This window comes from Tenebrio molitor, chromosome 1 (assembly GCF_963966145.1).
Source record: "Tenebrio molitor chromosome 1, icTenMoli1.1, whole genome shotgun sequence".
Classification (NCBI taxonomy): Eukaryota; Metazoa; Arthropoda; class Insecta; order Coleoptera; family Tenebrionidae; genus Tenebrio; species Tenebrio molitor.
Window position 1 is genome coordinate 31072678 of NC_091046.1, and position 16650 is coordinate 31089327.

Sequence of the window (16650 nt, forward strand, 5' to 3'; positions counted from 1 at the left end):
TGCGGCGGCGGGATGTTTTCGTGAAGCTTCCGTCGAGGTTATAGAGATTTCGGGGGCTTGTCGGGAAACGGTTGGTTGGGGACGGTGGATCTAAATATTCGCTTATGCTGTTTAGTGATGCTAATCGTACAACCCCGAGACGCTCTGTCACTCTTGCTTGGTCGGCGAAATAGTCTGACGTTCATTAATACCCCGAATATCTATAAACGTCGCTTGCTCTCAAGATGATTCAGATTATTCTTCTGAGTCCCCTCGCGGCCGAAAGTTTGTTACCTCCAGCTCTAAGCTCCCGTCGGCGTACCTTGACCGCGTAGTTCCAAATTAAATATTGTTTTGTCATTAATCGAATTATAAAATATGAGTAATACCTGGGATACGGTTTTTGAAGAGGGTCTTTCATCCGTCCCTGTCTGTAATAACTGCACCATAATTTGTTTACTTGTGTTGCAAGCTTTAACTGTCATTTTGTCTGTCATGTGCCCGTTTTTCTGTTATTTTAAATATTGTTGCATTCATCTTGTCGTTTATCTTTGTGATGTACTCAACTAGTTAATTTCTTGTATTTCGTTAAACTTAATTTCTGTCCTTTGTATTTTTTTCAATTTCTTTTTCATCAAAGTTATTACAGGCATTTTTAATAAAAGGTATTTTGCGTCCCTCACATGTGTGTTTTATTTGCGGCACCCTTCCAACTGGAACCCTCATCGGTTGCATTCCGAACCTTTTTCCGCCAAAAGAAAATCACAACGTAGGGCTCCTCCGATTCGATGACGATCACGACCACATTTTTTGCCGTTTTGCGCAGGTTCGAATATTTGGCGGAAAAAGTAATGTATTCAAATCATTACAAAGGTAATGCCAGACAGCACATTACTCACATCGTCACTGATTATTTTGATAATCACAATATCCGTAAAATGGATTGACCGGCATGCAGCACAGACATAAATCCAATCGAACATGTTTGGGAACAATTAGGGAAACGTGTTCGAGGACGTCCAAATCCTCCAATTACAACTGAACAGTTGGCATAGGCTTTAGTTGAAGAACGGGTCAATTTTCTCCAAGATGAGTTGCAAAGGCTTATTCGAAGCCTGCAACGACGTTTGGCAAGCAAGAAGAAGCCACATCAGATATTAACATCACAATTGGTACAAATTAGCCAAGTTGTCAGACTTTTTTTAATCCAATTTGATTTCAAACTCTTTATTTTTGCAACATGTTAGTACTTAAAAGTTAGTAGTAGGTTGCTCCAGTGTCTCTCTGTTTTTAATTTGTTAAAATAAGTTCAATAATTAATGGTTCCTTACATATTCCAAGTTTGAATGAAATCTCTTAAAATATAAAAAAAACATCGAAGTTCAAAAAAGTGACTTTCACTTTTATTTTTTGAGTAGTGTATTATGTCATCATATTGCCCCGTATATTGTTAATGAGCAGCATGGTTTTGTTAAAGGTAAATCAACTTGTACGAATTTGTTAACCAAAATGCTTTATTTTGCCCTACGGGCTTTCGGATTCCTGATTACAAACATAAACACAAACATAAAAATAACAATTTATTGTTCCCCCTCCCTCCTCTCGTTCTCTATTCTTTCTCCTCTCTTCCTTATTCTTTCATCCATCTCCCTGCCATCTTCGCTCCATATTTCTCCCCATTCCCTTCTCTTTCTCTCTCTCATTTCACCGCATGTGTTCGATCTTCTCACTGTCCTCGCGTCACCTCCTGCACCTTCTCTCTCTCTCTCTTCTCCTTCCTTCCCATTCCTGTTCTCTCTCTCCTCGTCCCCACCTCTGCAACCCGCTATCATTTTCCTCTCTCACACACACTCTCTCCCCTTCCTATTGTACTTCGATTCTCTTATTCTCTCTCTTCTCTCTTACTTATATGTGTCTTTGTCCCTCTACCTTTTTATTCACCTTCTCCTTGTACATTTTCTCGCCGGGTCGTCTTCTTATTCTCTCCTTCTTCTAGCAAATTTTCTTCAGTTTCTCCTGGCTCTCATCCCATCTAAACCAAAACCAGTCCCCGTTTATCTGTATTTTCCTGTATCCTATTTTCACCCTTTTTCCTCTATCTCTCTCCTCTCTGGCCAACTCTCTTAACTTCTTTTGTGTTTTCCTTTCTTCTTTTGTCAAATCGTCATCTATATAAATCCTCTCACTTTTTTTTCCTTTAACGTACTCTTACTTAGCATTATGTTCTTCTTCTGCTTCCAACTTTCTATTTTTGCCAGCATCATCTTATCTTTATTTATTTTAAATGCTTCCTTTACATTCACTTTCACCCCTATCTCCCTTTCTAACCATTCTTCCACCCCCCTCTCTATATTTCCACTTATTGCCCCTATTCCAGTTATTATAACATTATTCTTCCTCTCCTTCTTTTCTCTTTGTTCCATCTTTTTCTCTATCATTTTCATCCTTCTCATCCAATCTGCCTTCTCCAACTGCCCTTTTTCTTCTCTTCCTCTCATCTGCTCTCTCACTGTCGCTAATTCTTTCCTTAGCTCCCCATTCTCCTCTCTCACTGCCGCTAATTCCTTTCTTAGTGTTTTGATCTCCTCTTTCATCTCTCTTATCATGGTTTTTTCATTTCCTTATCCATTTCCTTGCTTTGATTTTCTTCTTCGCTTCTATTTGGTGATCTTCTCGTTCTGAAACTATTTCTGAGTGGGTTCTTGCCTTCTTTCGACGTTCTACCCTCTTCTCTTTCTCTCTTGCTGCTTTCTTTTCTTACTTCTGACGATTTCAGCATGTCCTCTCTTTCTTGCTCTCCCTCCTTCTCTCTCGCTGCCGCTAATTCCTTTCTTCGTGCTTTGCTCTCCTCTACTATTCCCGCCATATCCTCTTTTATCTCTCTGAGCACTGTTTCTATTTTTTTCTCTATTTCTTTGCTTTAATTTCTTTCTTCGCCTCTACTTGGGGATCTTCGGTTCTGGAACTCTTTCTGAATGGGTTCAGGCCTTCTTCCGACATCCTACCCTCTTCTCTTTCTCTCTTGCTGCTTTCATTCCTTGCTTTTCGGCATGCCCTCTCTTTCTTGCCCGCTGTCTTCTGCTTATCACCTCTCAATCACTCGTCGTTGTTTACGTTTGTTATCGCTGCACTTTTTCCACGTCTGCTCGCTATCGCTGCCAAACCAGGAATCCGTACGAATTTGTTAGAATTTACGCAGTATATTTCCAATGGTTTAGATAATGGAAAACAAATTGATGTGATTGATATACACTGACTTATCAAAGACATTTGATGTTGTCAATCATGGGTTGCTACTCCAAAAGCTTAGTGGGTTTGGTTTTTGCAATGACATTGTAATAACCCAGATATCGCCAGGCTTCCGCCAAAACCCAAACATTTAAAATTTCAAACTAAACCCGCGAAATTGAACAAATTGGCCATGTCGTGATCGTCGTCGAAGCGGTAGGACCCTAAGAATAATAAACAGTAACAGTTAGGTATACCGTTTTTGCAACAAAAGAACCAAATAATTGGGTGCATTCTTTTATTAAGCATAAATTTATGGTGGAAACCAGCAATGGTGGAGAACTGATGGAACTATGTCATGACTTTGTGACTACAAAACGTGGATATTAAAAAAATGACCTGGTGGACACACCGGTGAATAAAAAAAGAACGCACCAGTTTTTCTTGCGTTTGTTTCGGCGGCGGCTATTTGAATTCAAACTGGGTTATTACAACATTGTGCCTTTTTTTAAATCGTTTCTTTGTAATCGATATCAATTTGTGGCATATAATGGTTATCATTCTGCATTATATCCAGTAAGTACTCAAGGCTTTAATCTGGATCCCATCTTATTCAACATTTTTGTTAATGATATAGTACAATATGTTAATGGTGTACCTATATTCGCACCCTGAGTGACTGTATCTCTTCAAGATATTTTAAATAATTTCATCCACTATTGTGATACTAATCAATTAAAAGTTAATGTCAACAAATGCCACTTTATGAGGTTTAGTCGTAAGGCTAAACATATTGAATTTAATTATTCCATATCAAATGTACAACTTGATAAAAAATCTGAAACTCGTGACTTATCAACCTTATCATTTATTCCACATATCACATGGACATGGCCTACTTCGACTACAATCATTTAGAATAACCCTGTATATTAAAAGACAAGTTTCATAAGACCAGTCTTGAAGCACGAATTCAAGATTAAAAAACGAGTGGCGTAGCCACGAGTTATTTTAAAGAATGAGTGCTTCAAGGTCTTATGAAACTAGTTTTTTATACTATTTTTTGTAATTTGCCCTTTTTAAGTCGTTTTTAAACAAAAATGTTTACTTTCCTCGATTTAGGGATTTTTGTGGCGGTTGGTAATGTCTTAATTTTAAAAGTGAAAATTTGATCAAGTCTTCAAAGTCGCCTTTTGTTTTATCCAAATTCTGTCACAAAACACGAATATGGAAGATAATTTTTCATGTACTATGGCGGACAATAAATTTAGGCCGGCAAATTTCTGACATTTCAAAAAAGTCAGTGCAAGCGACCATTTATTGTCATTATGACTGATGTGTCAGTTTCTCAAACTGAAGGTTTTCAAGCTGTTTGGCGTTTCCTTTGCCTTTTTCGTAACTTACAGATCATGACGCACTAGCATAACTGATTTGTAGTAGCACTTCTCTCTGGTGCACGCTTCTTTTTCCAATTTTAATTTTGATTATCGCTGTCACGATGACAAGAATGACAAAAATCGAAAATGGGGTTAGTTGAACATAATGCCAGCTTCACATTTTGATGTCAACTCAATGACAGGCCGGCCTAAATTTATTGTCCGCCATAGTACGCCCGCTGAAATACGTGAAATTGACAAAAATACGGTCGCGAATTTGTTGCCTGATAAATCCTGATAAATAATTCTTTGCACATTTTGTAATTTAAACTGACACGCATGACGGATCAAGCTATGCCAACCTAAAAATTTTCGTAAAATGTTCCGTAAAATAATGGCTATAAGGACATCCCAGATGATGACGTCGCGTTCGTTAATATGTCTATTAGAGAATCAAAATGGAGGCAAATTACAAAAAGCTTCTTTTTACCACCTTTATGCGTAGTAAGCTTGAATATTGCTGTTTAATTTGGTCTCCGTATTATGGATACACTAGCTCTAGAAAACATCCAAAGAAAATTTTGTAAGTATTTATATTTTGTCAAGCATGCTCACTACCCTGTACAAAGTTATCCACATACTGAGCTACTCGCAGAATTTGACATGTGTTCGTTAAAGGTTCGGCGTGATTACTTAATTGTTTTGTTCTTATATAAAATTATTAACGGCTTTACTTTTTCACCATTAACTTTAGGACAACTAACATATAATACATATACCAACGTTTAATATCAGGAAATCTTGAACTTTCTATTATGATACACTCCGTACCAATCATTCCACTCTTCTCCACTCACCATTGTTTAGCATGCCGGGCCTTAATCTACTTTTGAAAATTCTAGTTACATACAACATGAAAAACGTTATTTCCCTAAAAGTTCGAATTCTAGGTAGTAATTTATTTTTGACACGATTGTACACTACACTTCTATGTATTAAAAAAAAAGCGTACAAATCGGATAATTAATTAATCGTTTCCAAGGAAACGTATTACTGACATTTTGTATGTCAAATGTGTGAAAATTGTATTTCATAATTTAATTATGCCGCGACATACCACACCAGTAACGAGAGAGCGGATTATTACTAAGTTAGAAGAAGGGTGGTCTATAAGGGCAGCGGCTGAAACATTCCACTTAAATAAAAGCAGTGTTTTAAGGCTGTTGCCTAGTGGTTGGCCAAGCAATGGTAAAGCGCGCTAAACGGATTCTAATTATTTTTCCACAGTTTTATGTTTGAAGCTATGGTGACTATATTTTTTGTTAAACATTAACGTATCTCACCGGGCTACTGTCTCAGTTTTTTGAAAAATCGCTTCATTCTTTTTAAAAAAATTAATAACTACCTGCGTCTAGTAACGTCGAGTAAACGGCCAAGCTGTAGGTAATTAGTTGTTCTCAGTAACGATTGAATATAGAATATTAAAACCCCTACTAATTTATACAGAAACTATAATTTTTTCCAATAAATGTCTAAATGATTCTGACAGAGTTCTAAGTATTTTTCTGCAATTGGAGAAAAGTTGTAAGTATGTATTATCCGATAACAGGTTTTTTTTAATGGAAATGATTTGTACATACAGGTAATGAAAACGGGCGCTATTGTAATCCTACCTTTCTTACGCTAAATAATCCCTAGGATTAGGAAAATAAGATTCAATCTCTGAACTCTGAAGTTATGGTCCAATTTTTACCCTTTTGGGATGACGTCACGATTTCCTTTCTCGCTTTCTCTTTATTGAAACAACAGGAACAAACAAAAAAATGCGATGCGTTTATTTATTATTGATTACTTGTGGTTATTTTATGCTCTTGTCAATTTGACATTTTTTTATTTTTCACTTATTAGTTATTACATTGATTACAATCGTAAACTTTCGAAGCAATTGTCAACAAAATTGAAATTTGATAGTTATTTTTGATCAATCCAAATTTATTTCTGATCCTAGAGTCCAATTATTACCCATTTGCGATGACGTCATTATTTAGTAACTTCACGTATGTTTGAGCTAGGATCAGAAACTAATTTGAATTGATCATAAATAACTATAAGGTTAGGTATTAAAACGATTGTAGTCGCAAGCCATACCCATGTTATCATTTCACAAAAATTTGGTGTAGTTTAAGCTTTATTGTCATTATGATTGACGTTTGCAAATTAAAATTTGAAATTTATTACTGTCACCCATAAAAACATAAATTATAGACATAATTTGATTGACACATGTCAACATGTGAAGCGAGGTTATTCGTTCCTAAAGGTCGCTTTATAGCATATGTGAGTGGAATGACAGTGGACGAAATTTTTTGTCCGCCATTGCACCGCTATTTTGTTTTTTACCCTTTCTGTCGTTTCAATAGAGAGAAAGCGAGGAAGGAAATCGTGACGTCATCGCAAATGGGTAAAAACTGGACTCTAATAACTATTTTTGCGTTAAAATTTGATTAATAGTGTCAGTTGTTTGACGTTTATTAGCTATATAAAGATAGCAGAGATACGAAAAATCTGACACTGTCAAAGTCATAGCCTTTACATTTGTATTAATCATTGTCCGTTATTTTCTTCAAAAAAATTTTCTGCAAGTAAGAGATTCAACCACTAAAGTGCACAGATAAATACATCCAAACTACAAGAAATAAGAAAATCTAAAATTTGCCAACAAATTTGTTCACAATACGAAGATTTAATGCTCTTGTAAAATGCTAATTTTATGACTGACGGGTCTCGAGAGGGTACCTGCTGCAGTGTTTGACCGATCCAAGAATTCTGAATACTTCTGCAACTTGAACTACACCTCGCCCAAAAGTTTTATTACTGTGCAACAGCCTTAAAGATGAAAAAGCGTTGGGAACTGGAGGGCACTGTCCAAAGGAAAGCAGGTTCTGGTCGCCAAAATATTTCCACCGATGTCGATGACACTCAGCTGATTTAAGGCTCTCTATCAGTACCGAAAATGTATACGAGAAAACACCCATTTTTTACCGATAAATAACATCTTTAATCTTCAATTCTAAAGGGAGATGGATATTTATACAGGATGACAAAGGTGTTTTCTATGTCAGGACAGGTTAATTATTTTTAAATTTTGATCCGAACGCCTTAAAAAACACAATAATTGAAAAACTTTTCATACATTTTTCTCCAAACCTATTTCTTTGCCAATCTTCAGACTTACACCAAAATGACGAGCATCTTGCGAACTAGGTAGGTGTGTGTTTACTTTTTTAGTAAATGGAATATAATTCTCTCTATTTAAAAATAATGAATCGAAGCAACGTAACTTTTGCATCGAAAAATTCCTCTTCGAGGGGTGATTTATAAGCCCTCATAATTTATATTGCCCCCCTGGAGAGCGGTCGGACTCGCCGCCTCGCTACTGCTTTAAATAGACACAGACCTAGGTACCAATTCTGTTTGCCGATTTTGTCTACAAATACTTCGACTGCGTCTTTAAAATTTAATTTCATACTGTCCGGTAGATGTTCGATTACATTATCAATAGAGCATTAAGCATTAAAAATCGGTAAAATAGGCAGGGAAAAAGGCATTAAAAATTCGAAGATAAACATTGACAATTAAATGTTGCTATAAGTATTATTGTTTCAGTGATTCACTGTACATTATAGAAAAAAAAACATCATTTACAACAATCAAATACATTTTCTCAAAATTCACTGATTTTTGACAGATCTTACAAAAAAACAACACGAAAGCATCACTTGAAAAAATAAGACTTCTAAAGTTCCGCACAAATTTATTTAATTTGTCGGTAACTTTCGACATTATGACAGAAACGATTCTTATTGTAAAAAAAAATTGAAAGTGAACGAATATCACACGTTTTCTGGATGAAAATGGACATTTTTTTCATATTAGCGCTGATCTCAATTAGCCATTGCAGTATTTAGTGGCGTAGGGCTATTTTAGTGAAAAATCTATCCAATTTTTTTTTGGAATTAAATAAACATCGTTTTTCGGCAAAATGGTAGATAGAAAAGTTGTTCCTTTTGACGAGTTCTATTACCAGTTAAAATTAATGTACTTATTTCTGTTACACGTTGTATGTAACTTGTGTTTCAACCTATGTTTATTGGCGCGTGGAGTTCCAGTATCGACATACAATTTCGGATTCATGGATAACTTGATTACAAATTAATTTGATCGCTCTTTATAAGATCACAAAATTCCAAATATATAATTCTTCTCGGAAGTTTTCCTAATCTGCCGTGTCCAAATTACCTGCCCCCTGGCTGTTTCGGCTAGCTAAAGGATCATTATTGGACGACACCGTTATTCATCCCCATTTCAGGTACAATCTTGAATATAAATTTGCTGTGTTTGTTTATACATATTTCTATTTATTTTGACTGCGTCCTAGTGACTAGAAGTTGAGTTATTATCCGAGTGCGTTTTAAAAATGGGTGTCCATGGTAAGAATAAGATTTCTACAAACGGTTACCGGAAAAGTATAAAACGTAGAATGAAGGCAATACGTAATAAGAGGTAAATATAATGAATATAATTTCTTTTTCAATTTTACTCTGTCTTACTTTTCGCAACTGTACGACACTTGCAATCTGCAGCTATGTTACTCGTATTTATTACAATTATGTTATTGTTACATGTTATTCTTATGCTTTTTTAGATCAAATCAGATCGTAGCAGACACTGAGCCGGTTGTTTGCGAGGACGTAAACGAACAGCTCCAGATGGAAGCTACAGGTAATTTGCCGGAATTGAACATTGTCACAGAAGATCCAAAGCATCAAGATTTTGGAATACAGGGTCGCCGTGTGGTAGATATACAATATTTTTTAACAAGTTTAAAAAACCTAAAGCATGATGGGTTTGGCTGCAGCTTTTTTGATATTGAAATTTTGTCAGAAACAAGGTACGGACTGAAAAGTATTTTCGTAACTAAATGCAAAGTGTGTAATGTATCAAATACTGTTGCAACTGAAGCTGATTCAAATGTCAGTATCAATAAAGCTGCCGTCTGTGGCTCCTTGGCAGTCGGAATAGGATATTCTCAATTCACAGAATTGTGCGCGTCTCTTGACATACCGGCAATATCTCCTAATACATTTTCATCGCATGAAAAATCTTTGTCTGGCGTAATTAATCAATGCACACATGACTCAATTATAGAGGCAGGTAAACAAGAAAGAGCTTTGGCTGTAGAAGCAGGAGACCTGGATGTTGATGGTATCCCGTACATTTCTGTAATTGTTGATGGAGCATGGTGTAAGAGGTCTTACAAGACCAATTACAATGCTTCTTCTGGTGTCGCATGCATAATTGGTATGAGAACGAAAAAAATATTGTACATTGGCATAAAAAATAAATATTGTCAATTTTGCGAAAAATATCTCGCTCGCAAAATGGACATTCCTCAACATACGTGTCATAAAAATTGGGATGGTAAAAAAATCAAACATGGATGTATTATACCTATAATTTATTTCATATAAATGTTCAAGTGAGCTGTGCATGTATAAAAGCACGTTTAATTTAGTTACATTACAAAAGTAACATTTATGATAGATCCCTGATCCATTATAGGTTATCTCCAATAAATCTTTACTTGATGAAAATACGGTGTGATCAAGAATGACTGAGTCTGTTGGTAACAAATAATGTATATTTATTTAATTATGAAAATAAACTGATTTATAATTTCAAAATTTTTGTTTTCCTACTTATAAATTTAAATCATATCCTGGGGAATCCGACGGAAATTTCGTAAAGCGGCTCGGGATTTAGAAACAGGGCAGAGGGTAGCAGGTAGTCTCCTTTGGGCGAAGTGCTGCTCTTCACACTAGGAGGTAACAAATACTAATCCCCTCATTATTAGCACTGCATGGTAGTGCCTGTCGTAAAACGGTCAGCAGGTGTTGTATGGTTGGTTGTATAGTTACGAAATAGATATTTTCGTTGGGTGATGGGCACCCTTAACACAAATTTTCCGGGATCACAACCTACGGTATGTCGAAGAGTCTAATGTCTAATGTTTTCTGATACTTAGGTATTGTTAGAAGCTTTAACGTTTATAAAATGGTCCTTGCCATAAAAACGAAAATTAAAATCCCGAAGTGAAACAATAAGAGAAACCTTAAGGGTGTCATTTTCTAAAAATTTAAGAAATATAAAATTAACCATCTCCTCTGAAATTTGGTGGGAGACGTAAATATAAGCATTACAAATTTGTCATTTCTCGTTTACTTTATCTCCGTGCAGTGGTCGTGTTTCTTGTGAACCTGTTTAAAGTGAACATAATGCCGAAACAAAAAATTAGTTTACGCGAAAAAATATTACAGTGGTAAACTGGTAAGTTAAGCATAATTAAAAATATGTCATTTTATATTTTTTACTTATTTGAAAATTTTATTTTTTGTAGTTTATATGCGAAAAAAAATGTCACTTGCAACAGCATGAGCAAACGGCCATCCATAAAGAGAACATTATGACACCGCTTCGGCAAACGTTGCTGACACAGAACTTGGAGGAATCGGCAAATAGTACATTCAATATGGAACTTTGTAACGTCTTTTTAGCTGCCAATATACCATGGCACAAACTACAAAATCCTGCGTTTCAGAATTTTCTGACAAAATATTGTGGTAGAAAAATTCCGGATGAGTCTACTTTACGGAAAAATTATTTACCAAAATGCTACAAAGATGTATGAACATACTATCTTTTAATATTTAATTTAAAATTATTTTCACTTTTAGACTATTGACCGCATTCGGAATGAGCTGGATCCTTTTAACATATGGGTTTCAGTTGACGAAACAACAGATGCACTTGGGCGATATGTGGCGAATTGTCTGGTTGGGAAACTTTCAGAAGATGAACCTGGAAAATCTTATCTTTTGGCGTCTAAACAATTAGAAAGAACAAATCATGAGACAATAGCTAGATTCGTAAATCAATCTTTAGGTAAGGGTTTTTCACTTTTTTAAATTTATTTTGATTTAAAATTTCTATGCGTAGAAATCTTGTGGAGTACCAGAGTTGTTGCTGAAAAGTTTCTTTTGTTTGTAACGGATGGAGCACCATATATGATAAAATCTGGTAGACACCTTAAGGTGTTTTATCCAAAAATTGTGCATGTCACATGCTTAGCGCATGCTTTAAATCTAGTGGCTGAAAAAATTCGCTATCAATATGAAGATGTGGATAATTTAATTTCGAACGTGAAAAAAATTTTCGTTAAGGCACCTTTGAGAGTTGAAATGTACAAAGAAAAACTAAAAGAAATGCCACTGCCTCCACAGCCAATTTTAACACGATGGGGAACATGGCTTCAGGCTGCTATGTTTTACAGCGAACACTTTGATTCCATTAAAGAAGTAAGTATATAAAAGATAAGCAAATTAATTGATTGTTAAACTGTTTTTAACTACTCACAGGTTGTCATGTTCTTTGATGGAAGTTCTGCTGTTGCTATTCAAAAAGCACAGTCTATAATGAAGAAACCCGGAATAAAAAACCAATTAATTTATGTTCGCAGTAATTTTAAAATAATCTGCGAAAGTATTACTCAATTGGAAAAAAATGGGTTACCTTTAACCGATTCAATCAAAATTGTTGAAAACGTATTTACCTCCCTAAAAAAATCTCCAGGCCCTGTAGCAGCAGTAGCATTAAAAAAACTTGAAGATGTTACTGAAAAAAATCCTGGATACAAATTTCTTCTAGAATTGGCAAGAATTTTTAGAGGTGAAGATGTGCCGGAACATGACACCAAAATGGAAGAAATTTATTACAAATTTGCGCCCATTACCTCTTGCGAGGTAGAAAGAAGTTTTTCAAAATATAAGTCCATTTTGGTGGATAACCGACAATGTTTTAAAGTAGAAAATTTAGAGCAATATCTTGTATGCAATGTAAATACGTAACAATGTAAATAACTAACAAACTTGTAGTATTGTATATTAATTAATAAAAAATAACTAGTAAATATCTTGTTGTGTGTACTGTTACGTTATAAATTACGCTCCCGAAACTGGGCAACCCTGTTACCGGTTACAAATCCGGAATGTTCAGGGGTATAACGAACAAGTCGTGGCTTCGACTCGGTTTACAATGCGAACCACGAGAAACGCCGACTGAAGCTGAAAAATTGGTGAGAACAGCCCGGAGTACGGGAAATGATACACAATCTTCCAACTAATCGTTTATTCAGATGTCAAACAATGAAAATAATGATATAAATGAAAAAGAAAACAACGAAGCCTGACTAGCCCTATGGCGTGTACAAAATTGAATAACCCTAACTCCTCGGAGGGTCCTCCGGGTCCCAGATATTCAACGAACGAGTACCGGCGAAACAGTAAAAAAAATTCCCTTTTTTAGCGAAGGAGGAAGGCCGACTGGTCCTACGTAACGTCGCTATTCGGCTACGCCGCCCGCATAAGCGGGGAGGTCCTCCAAGTCTTCCTTCGCTCCAAAAAAAAATTGAAGTTAAGATGTTTTTCTCCGGTACGGACCGGTGAAGAACCACGCGCAAAAAAAAATGTTCGGTGAGCGCGATACACAATTCCTGGCGAGGTCACTCACCGATTGATAATCGTTCGTGAATATAAAAACCCGACGGACTTGATAAGGAAATTTTTTTCTTAAGTTAGTACGATTAATGAAATGACGCGCCTTATGACAAAACTGCAACTTTAACAGTGGAACAAATTATAAATCCTAAACGCGATATACAAATAAATGAATTTGATGGAACTTTTCACCCGTCGAAATAATGAATGACAATGGAAATTTGACTATAGTTAAATACAAACGCTCAATTAGTTCGACGGAGTGACAAAATACAACCGAAAACTTTGAGAAGCTACGGCCTGTAAAAATTGGGGTGTCACCACTGCTCCGGACTTGCTGGTGGGTAGATCCGGCACCTTCCGGTGAGTCCGGGGACGACCTGGACTGACAGAACTCGACGAGATCCTGATCCGCAAAAGCGTTCGGTCTGGAACCTTCCGTAGTGAAGTCCGTGATCCGCTTGGCGATGTGGGCGGTGGTACTTAGACGAATCGTCTCCAACGGCCCTCGTGAACTCCACTACGTCGTCTCGTCGGCCCTGCAAATTCACTCGATCACTGTCCCCTTGACTCTCCCCAGGCACTGACAACACCACCGGCAAAAGGTCGTGAAAAATCCCCGTTCTGTCTCTGGTTCCCCCGATTTATAGCTTCCACCCCCTCTGTGCGCAGATTTTTCGGCGGAAGTCCGAGTACGTTTCCGTCGCGATGGATTCTAGAACATTCTAGAAAAATCGCGAAGATTTACAATCGCGCGGCGATTTAAATCGTAACAGTACCTACTTAAAACTTTAAAAACACATTTTTTAATTTAATTAACCACAACTTTAAGGACCTAGTATGGCTTATTTTCAGTTTTTAAGGGACTATTTGCAGTAGTTTAAGGGACTATTTTAGGCACCTATTTCCGACTTTTTAATTGCCTAAAATCCGGGCCCTATAAATAACTATATGGCCGCGAAAAAGATAAAACTTACCGAACAGAATAAACAATCTCGTCTGTTGTTTGCTTTGAATTATGGTCTTCAAGAGATACAATTTTGGGAAAATATGGTCTTTAGCGACGAAAAAATGTTCCAAAGTACTAATGACGGACATGTTCGTGTTTACCGACCACGCGGAACTAGATTTGATGAGAACTATATCAAAGCCCTTGAAAGAAGTGGAAGATTTTCGATTAATACATGGGCATGGATTAGTTACCACGGTCTAGGAACATGTTGGCGCATTGAGAATAGATTCAACGCTCAAAATTATGTAAATATACTTGAATATGTAATGTTCCCTTCGGTCCGCCAAATATATCCCAATCATTTTATCTATCAGCAGGATAATTGTCCTGTGCATACAGCCCACGTGGTTACCCAGTGGCTGAGAAATAATAATATAGAGACGCTACCATCACCTGCCAAAAGTCCCGACCTCAACTGTATATAAACGTCTGGGGCCGTATGGCAAAAGAAATGTTGAACCTGAATGTCAGGCGTCGTACTGCAGATGACTTATGGGAAGTTGTGGAAAATACATGGGAAAGTTTAGCGGATGATGAAATTTATGCTCAGGCACTTGCTCACTCAATAGGTACGTTTTGTTGGTACATAACCGGAATCGGTTTATGATGGAACGACCGTTTTATTGGTGCACAAAACCGACTCCGACGAAACTTTTCATTCCGTTAAACTACATAGAATGGTCGGTTTGAATGTTAGAAAGTGGGGATTTTATGACAAAACTGTCAAAAATTTTAAGCCGTTTTGTTGGTGGGATGCATTCCGTTCAATCTGGATGACCCAACAAAACGCACCTAATGCCCCGTAGATTAAATGAAGTGATCGCAAAAAACGGCGCGATGACCAAATATTAGAAATTAGAACAGATTGTTATGTTTATTTAAATTGTTCTTGTTAGTCTGTTGAGAGTTGCCTTTTTCTATTAATTTATGAATAAAAGTTTGAGTTGTGTTTGTAGTAATTATTGGTAATGCTTACCTAATAAATAAGGCAAAAATTTACACACATTAAAATCTCTGAAAAATACATGGATAAAATCCAGGTATCAGCACATTTTTAGTTACAGGTTTCTAAGTAACAATAATTGAACACTTTAAAAACTCTAGTTATAAGCACAACATAGTGGCGGCCATTAATTTGGAAACACCGTCCTAATCTAGTTAACTGGATATTTCTAATATTTGATAGTGTACTGCTCGTCAAATCTTAGATGGCCGCTAAGGATGCGCAGAAGAGGGAGTGCGATGCAAGATGTGGAACCGAGATGCGACAAGGTGAAGCGGTAAAGTGGGGTATAATTCTGAAAAATACACTCAGATACAGAAATCGACTTGTCCTATCTCCGCGTTGTCGACGAGATTTTAATCCTGTAGCTGTAATCTACTGACGTATTGCGAGTCCTCAACGTATTTGTGATCTGCAATTTTTATTACCTAAATAATAATAAATAGGTACCTTTCCCACTAAATTTCCGACGGCATTGTAATTTTTTCATTTCTCCTTTTTAGTAAAAGGACACCCATAAAGTTGCTCTTATTGTTAACACACGTTGTACATTTTGATAATTACGTCTCCTTAAATTTCAAAATCATAAAGCACTGTAAATTTTATTGAAGTACCTGTTCTTGCTATTTTGTCGGTGGACGAGTCGATTGGACCGTTCGCTTAAATTACAATTACAAGCAGATGTTCGTTATTCGCAGTGCTTCAGCCACTTTTACATAATGCCGTAAACAATTTCCCAGAATTCGAATACGGTAAGATGAGGCACAAAGAATTATTCATTATTTTAATAAACTGTTATGTATTACGAAATCAAAGACATTATTCCATATACCTAATTCATAATGTCATATTAATCGTTTAAATTTAAAATATTAATAACATAACATTTTTGTTTTATATTTAATACAAAAATTTCCGATAATATTGCGGAATCTGGAAAAGTGCCCCGAATGCTTGCAGCGTTTCCACGTTGAATGGCAAGAGAAATCCTCTCGAAAAGGAATTTCTTTGATTTTGAACCGCCTGATTCCGCGATAAATATGTTTCACTGTGCTTTTAAAAGCCATGGTTTGGAGTGTACCAGTGTTTCCATTGCTGCGACGCTCGAACAAGTGACGTCCCCACTCCTACCGTTACCATTGCGCATCCGAATCTCAGCGGCCATCTAATATTTGACGAGCAGTAAGCCTGTGCAGTAAGCGTTATGTCATGAACTCATGTCAATCATGTCATGGTTGAGCGCATTCAACAGACTGTCGCAGCCGAAATTGATATGTCAATAAAATTGTCAAAGTGACAAACAATTTACAATAGAAAAATCTTGGCGTTTCCAAATTAATGGCCGCCACTGTACCATCGTGACCATAAAAAACGGCTACACTAGAAATTTGGCTGTGTAAATTTGAATGAATGTCATTGTGATAATTGAGAAATTCTGCA

At 36.4% G+C, this 16650-nt stretch overlaps 1 protein-coding gene and 1 long non-coding RNA gene across 2 annotated transcripts; both read left to right on the plus strand.

Annotated features, from left to right (window-relative positions):
• The first annotated feature begins 8585 nt into the window (after window positions 1-8585).
• Window positions 8586-12593, plus strand: LOC138135236 (uncharacterized). Its single transcript, XM_069053961.1, has 4 exons — window positions 8586-11325; window positions 11378-11585; window positions 11640-11998; window positions 12059-12593. The coding sequence occupies exons 1-4, from the start codon at window positions 11107-11109 to the stop codon at window positions 12545-12547; spliced, it is 1275 nt and encodes a 424-aa protein (XP_068910062.1). The 5' UTR covers window positions 8586-11106; the 3' UTR covers window positions 12548-12593.
• A 28-nt stretch (window positions 12594-12621) lies between these two features.
• On the plus strand, window positions 12622-15994 carry LOC138135686 (uncharacterized). The gene is made up of 2 exons (XR_011161063.1): window positions 12622-13970; window positions 15657-15994. It is a non-coding gene; the product is annotated as an uncharacterized lncRNA (long non-coding RNA).
• The last annotated feature ends 656 nt before the right edge of the window (window positions 15995-16650 follow it).

Coding starts and splice junctions, on each gene's coding strand:
- LOC138135236 (XM_069053961.1), top strand. CDS start 11,107: ATGACACCGCTTCGGCAAACGTTGCTGACACAGAACTTGGAGGAATCG. Junction 11,586..11,639: donor ATTCGTAAATCAATCTTTAG/GTAAGGGTTTTT, acceptor TTCTATGCGTAG/AAATCTTGTGGAGTACCAGA. Junction 11,999..12,058: donor ACTTTGATTCCATTAAAGAA/GTAAGTATATAA, acceptor AACTACTCACAG/GTTGTCATGTTCTTTGATGG.